The 13,595-nt window shown below is 39.5% G+C and overlaps 1 protein-coding gene across 5 annotated transcripts in view; it reads left to right on the forward strand.

Moving 5' to 3' along the window:
- Positions 1-13,595, forward strand: part of LOC117814304 (membrane-associated guanylate kinase, WW and PDZ domain-containing protein 2-like) — an 88,958-nt gene that overhangs the window by 53,632 nt on the left and 21,731 nt on the right. For all 5 annotated transcript variants that reach the window (XR_004631550.1, XR_004631552.1, XR_004631551.1 and 2 more), the window contains exons 7-9: positions 11,318-11,375; positions 12,173-12,294; positions 12,976-13,158. Coding sequence is in view for 2 of the 5 variants with exons in the window: in XM_034685558.1 (XP_034541449.1) it covers positions 11,318-11,375; positions 12,173-12,294; positions 12,976-13,158 (363 nt within the window). In the remaining 3 variants the exon portion in view is untranslated. The remainder of the gene's footprint in view (positions 1-11,317; positions 11,376-12,172; positions 12,295-12,975; positions 13,159-13,595) is intronic.

The following is a 13,595-nucleotide window of genomic DNA, read 5'->3' on the forward strand; positions in this document are numbered from 1 at the left end:
AAGCTTTCCATTTAACTTTATTATCCAACAAATTTTTAGTGCACATTCACTAAACAACATCTTTATATTTCATTACACAAGCACACACCAACATCCATGTTGCTGATCTGTTCAATCTCTTCATTAGCTATGAACTTTAAAAAATCAGATCAAAAACATGTCTGAGCATGTTGTTAATGATGTCACTCACTGAAACACTCAAAATAATATTGAATTGAATGAATCTTCCCCAGTGGGTCACTAAATACACAAATACAGGGGACCCAAGTGTGGGTCAGGATCCCCTGGGGGGTCGCGATACACAAATGGGGGGTCATGAGATGTCTTCCAGGATGTTTGTTTTTTTAAAGGTATCTAAAAATAGTAAATTTTATCCATTTATAGTAAAACATATCTACAAAAATAGTACCTGAACTTGAAATAAAACCTTGAAAATAGAAAATGTAATGAGTTTTCTGCCCTTCTTTTTGCCAGATGACTCTAAGTTTAGGGTTAGTAGACCAAAACTACCCAAAGTTAATTATCAAAAGCATCAGTAACAGTAGGTCATAACAGCACAGGAAACACAGCCACATATAGTTACGCTAACTTTCTACAGACCATCTAAATGAAGCCACATTAAATAACTTTTAGGGACAGTGGGGATCGCAAGTCTTTGGCAACAATATGTTGGGGGTCGCTAGTCTTTGGCACTTATTTTGTGGGGGTCACGAGTCTTTAACACCTATATTTTGGGGGTCGCAAGTCTTTGGCACTTATTTAGTGGGGGTCGCGAGTCTTTAACACCTATATTTTGGGGGTTGCGAGTCTTTGGCACTTATTTTGTGGGGGTCGCGAGTCTTTAACACCTATGTTTTGGGGGTCGCAAGTCTTTAACACCTATATTTTGGGGGTCACAAGTCATTAACACCTTTGTTTTGGGGGTCGCAAGTCTTTAAGACCTATATTCTGGGGGTCGCGAGTCTTTAACACCTATATTTTGGGGGTCGCTAGTCTTTAACACTTAAATTTTTGGGGTCGCAAGTCTTTGGCACTTATTTTGTGGGGGTCGCTAGTCTTTAACACTTATATTTTGGGGGTCGCGAGTCTTTTGCACCTATATTCTGGGGGTCCCGGGTCTTTAATACCTATATTTTTGGGTTTGCGGGCTGAAAAGTTTGGGAACCCCTGCTCTGATACATCCAGGTTAAGTTTATGTGTGAAAAACTGTACAAGCTGTGTTCAAACATTTTAGAAATTTTCGCTGCCTCTTTGTACCCTGATGATGTAGTACTTAATGCTGAAACATTAGTCTTCGTCTGTATAAAACAAATCAGTGCTCTACTGATGGTTCCAAAGCTTCATTTGTTCTCCTTAAAAAGAAGCTGTGCTGCAAGAGCAGTGAAGTGATGAATCAAAGATTTGATTATGCTCTCTAAGATTGTTACACTTACCAGTAAGTAAGGGCTGAACATTTTAATGTAAAATAAAACAATAACAAATAAAAGAGAAAAAGTTTTTTAGTATAGCTGAAAATATTTGTTTTACTTTTCATATTGTTGTGGCACCTAAGATTAGTTTAGTGATCCTTTTATAGTGTTCCATTTGAAGTGATTTAGTCAGAACAGCAGTAGGATGATGTTCCAGGGATGGAGTGACCTTGTTTTTAAGAGTTTATGGACAGAAAGATGGCTAATTGCAAGCCCAGAATACACAAAAATTGCTAGACTTGCTGGCAGCATCGATTGGTTATCTTGATTTTCATTTGGCAGAACATGACAAGAAAGAAACTTATCATTATAAAAATGATTACCACAAATGAAATTCATTGACTCGTGATAAGGAACAGCAGATGATTACAGTTCAGTGATGATGTCAGTCTTGTAAATGAAACAGTTCCTGTGGTGATTCTCTGTGATCATAGATAAAGCAATCAGTTGATCCAACATTGCTGCTTCTGTGGCAGGCTGTGGTCAGTGATTTGGATTGTGATGAGATTCAACAGGGCAGGATCTGAAGCAACACATTTTCTGCCTCCCTCAGTTCTCCAGCTCTTCAATTTTCTTCTTTCTCCATGCCCGCCCTTCCTTTTACATCACGTCTTTCTTTCGCTCCCCTTTCAATCTTCTGCTCTTCAATTTCCCTCATCTCTCTCTCTCTCTCTCTCTCTCTTCTCTCTCCTCTCTCCTCTCTCTCTTTTTTCTCCCACCTTCATTCCACGTCTCTCCCTCTCTTCCTCTGCCCAGCAAAGGGCCACACTGTGACAGGAATTCTAATAACATTGCTCTGCTCCGCACAAACTGATTTTCACTCTACTCACACACGCGCGCACGCACACGCACGCACACGCACGCGCACGCACGCACGCACGCACGCACACGCAAACACACACACACGTGCACACACACACACACACACACACACACACACACACACACACACACACACACACACTCACACACACACTACTGTTGTCAGTTCACAAACCCCTCTCACAACCATGGTAGAGGCACTTCAGCCTTGTCTTGGCAAAAATCAAACTCCCTTTCGCCAGTGATGTTCAGACGCCAAGTTTCTGTCAACTGTGACGCTCTGTGATGACTTACTTTGTGATTTAATGCAGAAGCTTTGCCTCTGTGTCTGCCTCTTCACTTATTAATATCTGTGTTGGGGCTTTTATAAAAATGTCAGGGTGGTTTTAGACATGAGAGCTGGAATCATGACTTCACTACATGACCAGTCAACAAGGCCTAAATATTGTCATGGGATTGTTGACAATATTTAGTAAGTAAATCTAACAAGTCTAGCACTTATAATACAGAGATCCCCACACAAACTTATACACAAGACAGTCTGTAACACAGTAAACTTTTGGCTGGAGTCTGGAGCTTGCACTAGCTCGCTTGCTTCCTCTGACACACGTTTTGTCAGGTGTAAGGGAAAAAACTGCTAGCAATTTTAGTGCATGTATAACTTTCATGACATTCTTTTGCAAATTTCCCTGTTTGTTAATGTTAGTCACCATTCTTTCAAAACAACAGAAAGATTACTTGTAAAAGTATAATGGCCTGTTGCAGTGTGCTTACTCTGAGCACAAACCTGTTGTCTTTTAACTCTAGCTTTCTGCACAAGCTTTTCTGTTACAGCTGCTCAATAACAATACTAAGCTAACGCGATTGCTAGCTAGCTAATTTGAAACAATTCATGTTTTCAGCCAATAATGATGAAACTTAGCACTAACCTACATCTGTGCAACATAATCTTAAATAGTTTTGATGAGATTTGTTTGCTAATTCAATTGGTACTGCTGTTGTTTGCTAAATAAGAATAGAGATGGTTATTTGTAAGATTGTGCTAATTTGCCTGACTTAGCCAGTGAGCAATTTGAAAGATTAGACCCTATCCCAGTGTCCCATCTTAGTTTTGTTATATAGTCTATAGTAACATCTGTGTTGCAGGGGCGTGTCCAGAACTTTTTGATCGGGGTGGCCCAACTGAGGCTCTCACATAGGCAGGGGTAGCCAGTGCATTTAAAAATAAATAACATTTACCCTTTCTGTCTTCACAACCTACATTTATTAAAGTATTAAACAGTTGTTATATTCCCTTTGACTTAAAAAAAAAAAAAACATGACACAGTGGCATAAATCTTCTAAGCTTAATTCTTTAAGGACTTGCAAAATAAGTTTCTTCAAAGTCACATTTGAGGGCACTAATAAAGAAATCTACTGCCGGCCTTTTAACTCGTGTCAAATAATAGATTTTAACAGAAACCCACCTCTGACAAGGCAAACAGCCAATCATAGTTTAGGATTTTGGGGTTGCCCCTGGGGTGGCCAATTGGATTTCAAGGAGTGCCAGTGCCACCCTTGGCCACCCCTCTGGATACGGCACTGCTGTGTTGTGAAACGTGTATTATTAGATGACTTCTTATTTGCGGTGAATACTTGTGCCAGAGAAAAAGAAAGTAACTACAGCCGTCATATTTCAGGAAAAGGCAAATAAAAAATCTGTTCACTTCTCTCAGTTCTTTTATCCATCCACCGTTTTGTGCAATTCTGTGCTCTTTATCTGCTCTGTAAGGCAGATATACTTCCATTTTGGTCTGCCTCTTTCTATCTTTGGTGAAGCAGTAGTAAAAAGACGTTGAAGCTGAGGTGATCACCACTGGCAAAGGATTTAAATTCAAAGACTGTTAGCAGAACGTTTGTGAAAGTCCTGGATGACACATCACATCCTTTCACAGCACCTTCAAATTAATACCTTCCAGAGACAGCTTTAGTTGGCAGTAAATGTTTTTCTTGTATAATCAGCTCAGCAGCCACATGGATGACAGAAGGATATAACCTAACATTATGTTTCTCTTATCTCTCTCCTTGTTGTTGTTTTATTTACTGATCACTCTGTCGTCTTGAATCTCTTCTATATGTTTTGAATTTTGTTTTCTGATTTGTTCCAACTTTTTGAACTATTTCTCATCCTTTTTTTGCCTTTTCTGAAAGGATGGGTGTGTGAGTCTGACCCAGCATTAAATTCAGTGGGGGTAGAGCCGGTCATCTATCAATCCGAAGGTTGGCGTTTAAATCCCAGCTCCGGCAGTCACATGCCGAAGTGTCCTTGAGCAAGACACTGAACCCCGAATTGCTCCCTTTGTTGTTCAGAGGTGTGTGAATGTGAACGGATGGGATTATCTAACACTGATGGTCCCTTACATTAGCAGCATCTACCATCAGTGAGTGAATGGGTATGAATGGGTGAATGTGACGAGTAGTGTAGAAGCGCTTTGAGTGGTCAGAAAGACTAGAAAAGCGCTATAGAAGTACAAGTCCATTCAGTAACTATCACATCTCTACTTGCTGGCTGTCTTTTCTATCTGTGTGCCAAAAACATCAAGTGTTTGTACACGTCACTGGTTCTAAGTGACAGACCAACAAAGCCACACAACAGGGATCTTAATCAATTTGTAACAGGTAGCTTTCATGCACCGTACTCCAACCAATGACTCTGCCAGCTACTCTCCACTTCACATCAATAAACAGCAAAGACCCAGCAACCAATATATCAATGCAAATGACTTCCCCCATTGAGGCTAACTTGACCGCAGTTGCAGATGCTCAAGTCTTCTTCAAATGTCTTGTGATTAGTAGTTTTTTTATGGCCCCCAAAGTTTTTGAAGAGTTCTGAAGTGAGGGGTTTATTTGTGAGGTTGTTAAGTTCAAATGGTTTTAACTGTTCATCCACACGAAGGATTTCCCACAGTTTCACCGCATCAAACCTGAATAAGAAAAACATTCAGACATCCTTTCATCAGTACTGTTTGTGCATCATATCACTTTCTTTTCTCCTTCCCTTTGCTTCCATCATATCATCCGTGATATTCCTGCTAGACTTTCCTTCAGCATTTCATATCCTCATTCACTATTCCCTTTACCCTTGCTCCCATGCTGTGTTTTGGGTGAAATTGAGCAGAGGCTTGTTTGTGTTGATGTGTTGCAAGTACTTTTGTGTACATTGTATTGTAACTATACGCTGAGGCCGACACCCAGAGTTCAAAGGCTCGTCACCACAGATCTGGTTTGCTTGTAGTCTTTTTGTCAGACAGCTGTTTTGTTATATTACACAAGGCAATATCTCCTCTCCCACTCTGAAGGAGCAAGAAAAGCAGGACAAGCTTCAAATGTTGGTTCCTATTCTGACTTTGATTCACATTCAACCCCTGCAGTAGCAGTTTGAACTCATTCTCTGTGCCGCTAACGTAAATGTATTTACACTCATTTACAGGCAATCATTTTGCAGATGAAATTAGACGAGTAAAAGTTAAAGATATATGAACAATAATGGATTCAGAGGCCATCATGATTAAGTGCAGAGAGGTGCCTCCCCAGTGTTCCTTTTTGGATAAAGAGATTAATGGAGATGGAGAGCTGCTTACACATGAGGAGAGTTAAATAATGTTCCTCCTCTGTTAGACGTGATGGACTTGTGCTAAAATGTTGCCTCTGAGTTACATCACTGTTTTTACACTCATTCATGTCTGGCCTTCCTCTGTCTCTGTTTCTCACACCCTTTTACTCCCAAGTTCATTTTCTCTCTTGCTCCTTCATTTAAATTTCCTGTCTGTTCGTTACATCCAGATGACAAAATACTCTAAAAAGGAATCAGCTTCACTTGTTCTATGTTACTCATTGTTGGCAAATGTTAGAATACTAACATGCTAAACTAAAAAGGTAAACGTTACTCATCCATTGTTAGTTATTAGGGATGCACCGATCCTACTTTTTAGGTCCCGATACCGATATCGATTCTTTGGTATCTGCCGATACCGATACTAGCCTATCCAATCCTGGTATTGATTTAACAATCTCTATTCCTTAATCTGAGGATAGAATCATGTTTTAGCAACTTCAGGCTTTTCTGACTTGATGGTGAACTGTACCTGGGTTCCAAGTGCTAAACCAGAGGCTGGAATCCCTTAATTTCAAGGATCTGGAACAATTAATCCAATAACCTGTCCGTTTTCTCACACTTTGAATACATTAATAGATGGTTTCTTCCTTCTTTGCAGTCAGCTACAGCTGACGTAAACTTCCTCCTTTGGGCTTCCATTCTATTTTTTAAGCGCGACTGCCATCCATCGAAACATTACCGCTGCACATGTTGCAAGTTTCCGCCGGAGTTGTTAGCAAAGGAAGCGTGACATGCATCCTAAACTGCAGAGCCTCTGTAGTTATCCTCCATCATGCTCCACCGGGCAAAAAAGCACAAACCGTCCGGTGCTGGTGACGTAGGAGACGAACATGGCTGTTGTAAACACAGAAAAGCATAGAACTGAGATGAATAGATCTGCCAAATGGCTCTGCACTATATATCAGCCCCTTGTCACCGATATCTGATCTAGCTTTTTGAGTCCGATCTAGCCGATATCCGATACCAGGATTGGATCAGTGCATCCCTATTAGTTATAAGTATTATCATAAGGAGTATTTTTTTAAATGTATTCTGTGGACCTTTATCTTAAAAGACAAAAAAATCTAATGTTCCAGCTTATCATGTTTAAACTTTAAGCTTTTCTTGTCCTCAAAAAATAAGTGGTATAGTCTGTTGTTCCAGTAAAACATGACATTTATACAAATTGTAAAATTAGGCTGTAAATTGGGCTTTGGGAAATTGTGTTAGGTACTTTTTAAAAACTTTGTATCACTCTTCATAAACCAAACAGTTGATCAGTTAGTCAAGGAAAAGTATGATGGTAAATTAAAAGGAATCAAATGAGGTGAAGCCTTGAATACACTTCAGGTTGTTTTTTCAAGTCTTCAGTTCATGGTGAATTCTCCTTTTTTCTGTGGGTCACATGAGGTTATTGTATCTGTTCATGGCTGCTTGTTGGTCTTTGTGTTAGAGAAAAGGTGAGTCATCTAATGCAGACAAATCTCACTTAGACTTACGTCAAGCTTGACTAGAGATTCACATGAACAACAACCCCTACACACAAGTGTGTGCTCATACTACATGCATGATGAGGTGTTTGGCTTGTCGTCAAAGATTCAATTCACACATGCAAACACATTTCAGCCATCTAGTACACACACACACAAACACATACACACACACACACAGACACAAACACAGACATGCACATACACACATACATAAACACAAACAGAGACTTGTTTGGTTGCATAAAAGCACACACAAATACACTGATCCCGAATTCCAGAGGCAGGAAATACAGACAAGAAAGAGCCCTCAGCTCTGGCGAGAAAAAAGACTTGCACTGGTGGTTTCCATGGTAACTGTCTCCCTTTCACTTCAGGGGGAGGGCAAGCGTCTACTGGATGAGTTAGGCTGACTTTAAAGGTGGCTCATGGACAGGGTGGGAGGGAATTTAAGATGGTTTGAAGTGTGAATCCATCTGACTTTCCGCCGCGAGGCTCAGAAGGGTCGTGTGAGGTAATGGCGCTGCGGTGCTAGCGGTTTAAGCAAACAGTAAAGCAGAGCTGAGATAATTGCAGTGTGCACCCTTCTCACCTTGAACTGCACAGTCAGCATGCTCAGCAGCCAGGACACATGCACATACACACAGACAAACACAGACACACACATGTGTTGTACACCCATACATTTACACACGGATTATTGATTTCAAGATAACAAAATCTGGTGATAATTACATTACAATGTGAGGCGATGATGCTATGGTGATGCTATGGTATCAGCGTCACATAGACTGAATTATTGTAAAAAATAATAGAGCAGGGAATTTGTTGGTGTTTGTGTTTGTCTGTGTGTACAAAATTGGGTGTCTTAATCTCAAATAAACTTGAGAGGCTCAAGTATTGTTTTGGGCTGGCTAATATTTTCAAGTTGGAATTATATTATTTTATGAGTCTGTAGTTTCCTGTTAACTCTGCCTGATCAATAATAACTAGTAAAGGACTTCTGATTCATCAAATTCCGACATCTGGGTAACCCATAGTAAAACACAGCAGGTCAGATGTAAATGCGTAAATGTGAAACTTCAAAAATTGCATCAAGCTGTTTGAATATTAAAGTTTTATGTGAGATATAAAAGTTTGATGTCTTACAAGTTTTACTCAAGGCAAAATTGTGCCTGGAAAAGATAACACATTATATTACAACAGTAAATAAGCATCAAGTTTGCTCAATGATTCTTTAACCATTGTCAAAAACAGTTATTTTCTTTCTTTTTTTTTTTGTTAAAGGGGAAAAAAGGCCAATTTAAGAAACAAAATTCAACATTCTCGATTTGGGATATAATCTGGACCAGGGGTGTCAAACTCATTTCAGTTCAGGGGCCACATTCTGCCCAATTTGATCTCAAGTGGGCTGGACCAGTAAAAGCATAACATAATAACCTATAAATAACAAACACTCCAAATGTTTCCCTTTGTTTTAGTGTAAAAAAGTACAAGTACATTCTGAAATTTTTTACATTTCATGAACTATCTTTTAAAAAAAACAGCTGTTGTAGTTTTTGCCATGATGAGTCTCATAGTGGGGCCAAATATATTACTCTGTAAGCCCTGAAACCTGCTGCGAACACACCAAACACACAGGTTACCCAGTCACCCGACACAGAGTGTGTAATGTTTACTGCAAAAGAACAGAGATTATAAAAAAGAACAAGGTAAAGTTGACCTTTATGGACCCCCCCAGCCGGTACAAAAAGTCTATAAATTTCCACCGGATTATTTCCTCACTTTGAGGAAAAAAAAGTCAGCCGTTTGATTGTAGGACAAATTTGAAATAGGAGTTACCTTTATTGAAAAATTGCAATTAATATCTTCTCTGTAATTTCAAAAGTCATCCTGTGGGCCAGGTTTGAACCTCTGGCGGGCCGGTTTTTGGCCCGCGAGCCGTGTGTTTGACACCCCTGGTCTAGACACAAGGAGCCAAACAACTAATCTTAGAAATTAAATAATGCAGACAAAAGCTCGTCAACAATATTTTTTTTCCACGATGACCAGATGATGATGAGCTAAAAATTCATAACCTTAAAAAAACATTGATGAACTGTTTATTTTCTTAACTTGGAGTAAATAGCATTACTGCTGTTATATATGTAATGCACTTTATGTAATACACTTCAATCAAATATATAGATATTATTAATGCTCTACTTTTTCATTTGTTAAACATGCTAACAAGCTCTAAAATCAACAAACATTTACTAGAGACTGCCAGCTCTGCAGTGTTCTTCCAGCCAGCTACCACTTTGTTTGGGTTCTTGTGGTGAAAGGAGGAGGGATCATAAAAGCACATCCTCATCTGAACCTCATTATTAAGTACTCCTTGACCATGTCTACATGAGAAACAGGAATGAAAACAGAAACAGGGCATTTGAGTCAAAACAGAAAATTTCATTTCATTGCTCCATGAATCATTGCTTATGGCCATATAGAACACTCAAATAGTAAATAATGTAATCTAGCTGATGTCAATGATGCTTGCTCCCTTGCTCGCATGCTGTTAGGACACAGTGTCTAAGACACAGTTTGCATATTTTATACTCAGTGCTAAAATCAGATTTTGATTTGATGTTTGATGCTCAGCCCTGTGAAGTTGTCCTCTGTCTTAGTGTCTCTTGGAGATTTTTTTTTTTGATTTGTAGATACTAGAGGTTGAAACTGAAATGTGGCACCTTAACTTATCTTAACTCTGTTGTACCTGCAGCTACACACCTGTCCATACAAATCAAATATCACATCTTTGTGCACACTCCTTTTTCCTTAGTTCTCTTTTTTTTTCCTCCTATGTTTTCACTTTTTTGGGTCTTTGTGTTTACATGTTGTCAATGTATGAACTCTATATTGGATGAATTTATAAAGCTCAAGATCAAACCAAGTGACACAATGTAAGTGAATCTGTGTGACACTAGTTCTCTTGCTATGCTTTATTTCCCTGTGGAAAGTTCCCGCCTCCAGACGTAGTCATGAATTTCATGAATTAGAGTCTTTAATACAAGACATGAGGATGAATTAGTATGAAGGAGGACGATCAACCTTTCAAGAACGCCTGCTGTTGAATGTTAATCAGGAATGTATTTCACTGTATTCCCAGTATATGTTTGAGTGGGAGGGGAACAGCTTGTACAGATGGGTTGTGCGTCTTTTTGTATGTTATCTGAGTCGTATAGTGAGAGGTCCATTTTTTTCTCAGTGAAAGGTGGATGTCATAGCTGCAAAATTGGAATTTTGCATACACAAGCACAGGGAACTCATTACAGTGCCGTATATATAGTGTATAAGTGTGAGTATGTGTTTCAGTGGAAAGGTAGGAGAAGTAAAATAGAGGAAAATGACATTGAGTACGAGAAATTTAGCAGTGCCTTTACCCATTTTTTTTGCAATGGAGAAGGAGAGCTTAATCAGTGAAGTGCAGGATGAATTGGAATAGAAAGAAAAAACTAGAGAATATGCAGGGAGGAAACAATTAACACAACAGTATCAAGGACAAAAATGACTGCATGTGGGTGAAGGACTTAGAAACAAACATGTAGTAAAGGAAGGCTGTGGAGTATTTCTGCACATTTTAAAAATGAAAAGAAAAAAAGAGAGAAGGCAAGGTGACAAGGATGATTTGAATGCTCTTTCTTTCGCGTCCTGCTTCGTCTCGATGTCTTTGTTGTGATTCCTGTCTCCATGAAGAAGCCGTCGCTGCAGATCGAAGCGCTGTCTGTCTATTAAAGGAGCACTTTGGGAGCATCTGAGATTCACGTTGTCTCCCCTCACCGGCTCAATTTAGTGTGTACATTCTCTCCTCTGCTCTCAGAATAAACTGACTTCATTTCCCTTGTCTGTTTTCTCCTTCCTCTCAGAGCTGCCCTATGGCTGGGAGAAGATAGATGACCCCATCTACGGCAGCTACTATGTCGAGTAAGTCTCCCAGCTGACTTGGTTAGCTCAGTTGTTCTGTTGTAAAGCAAAGAAACGCAGTTCTGTGGTTTACGATGCCTTGTTTAAAATTATAAATCATGTTTCTTTTTGACGCTGTTTAATTTGGAAGTATGTTAGAAAGGAAGTTTACCTGAGGTGAAACACTTCTAAATGAGTTTTTCATATGTCCTACACCTTTTTTAAACATTTGATTGTAGTTAAATATTGGCAGCTGAGAGGTAAATCATATTAAATGAAGGACGTAGGAGAAGCATACATTGGAATGTTTTGCTATGATTTAAATGAATCTGCAGTACATGGTGTAGGTAGATCCTAGACAAAGTGAACCAACAAAATAACTTTTAACATGTTCAGAGATGTGTTCATTTTGCAGCAACTGTGAATCAGGAGTGTCATTCTTGTTTTATTTTATTGGCTTGTTTAGATGTTATGCCTGCATTATGTTGCTCAGATTCAGTAGAAATATTAATCCAATATTCACTGGTATTTTTCTCCTTTTTTATTTTACTGTTTTGAGAACTACATCTGTGCCTAAAGCACTTGAACTTTATTTCTGGTTGCTGCAAGTTGGCATTGGACAGCTCGCATAAATATGACCCGTGTGGGCCGCAGCAGCTACCCATCATTACAAACATTTATTGGTGGAGAGCTAAAGGGACTCTCACTGATATACTGATGCAACAGCTGACACTTGAAGAGAAAGCTGGGGGGCAGGACTGTGGATTCAGCCCCTGTCATACTCCTTAATCCATTGTTTGAAATGAATGTTTTTTCAGTCACATCAACCGGAGAACTCAGTTTGAGAACCCAGTTCTAGAGGCCAAGAGACGTCTGGAGCAGCAGAGGCAGATGCAGAGCCAGGGACTCTCAGCTCTACCCCTACCCACTATATACAGAGGTATTTATTGAATACTGCAGATTGTGCAGTACATGATGATGCACTTAAAGGGTTGCACTGTATAAACATGCAGAACTGCAGAACGGCATGTGGTCTTGTTTAGGGATGCACCGATCCGATCCTGGTATCAGATATTGGCCAGATCAGACTCAAAAAGCTAGATCGGATATCGGTAACAAGGGGCCGATATATAGTCCTGATCCATATGGCAGATCTATTCATCTCGTTTATTATTGTTTGCTTAGTTCATCTCATTCAGTATAATGAGCTGTTTTTATGAGTATCTGACAGGGCAGATGCACAGTGTCACGATGCACAGAGTTGAATAGAGATAACTGTCAGAGCGTGGGATACAGAACATGCTCGCCTTGAGGCAACTATTGGGCTAATCCAGGCACACATAGAAGTACAAACTAGATCAGTACATAGTGTACTGCTTTACCTGAGTGAGAACTGAACATCTACAATGAGTTATCTTATCAGACATTGAGGCTCATTTGTCCTCATGAGTGGGTTTTTTTTATTGATTCATGTTTTTTTTACTAAGAGAGAAATAAAGTAAAATCATTTGAAGGTTGTGCTCAAACTGTTATAAGAGAAGCAGTGTTACATCAGAGGCATGTGTCTCCAAATATGAATAAAGCGAAAACATTTCAATGTCTCCATCTTCTCCCTCTGCAGAGAAGCCATTGTTTACAAGGGACCCCACCCAGTTGAAGGGCACCTTCCTGTCAACAGCCCTGCAGAAGAGCAACATGGGATTTGGCTTCACGATCATAGGTGGTGATGAGCCAGATGAGTTCCTGCAAGTGAAAAGTGTAATACCAGAGGGACCAGCGGCTCAGGATGGAAAGATGGACACAGGTAACTGTTTTACAATCAGAGATTATGATGACTGGTTGAGAAATAAATTGAGGGTCAACAAACTTTAAAATGTCAGTGCTGTAATGCAATATTTACCAAAACACTAAAGCACAGTCTCATTTTTCTGACACCTCAACAGTATGGACCATAATTTCCTGCTACAGCAAACCCAAAGCGGGGACCTTTACTGGCAGAGTTTCAATTTCATTCAAGCAGATTGTTTACCTGCCCGTCGGGTAACAACTCTTATACCAAAAGTCAGGACAGAACAGTCAAGCACTAGTATGGAGTACATTTTGTGGAGTGTGATATCGAAATCTAAATGAATATTTGTACCTCTGCCTATACACAGCAAGGATGTAGCGATTAAAAATATGGATCAATTCAAAATTCAATGATTCCATATGATATAAGTTGAAAACATTGATTTCCTGTAC

Source organism: Notolabrus celidotus, chromosome 6 (genome assembly GCF_009762535.1).
Source record: "Notolabrus celidotus isolate fNotCel1 chromosome 6, fNotCel1.pri, whole genome shotgun sequence".
Lineage (NCBI taxonomy): Eukaryota > Metazoa > Chordata > Actinopteri > Labriformes > Labridae > Notolabrus > Notolabrus celidotus.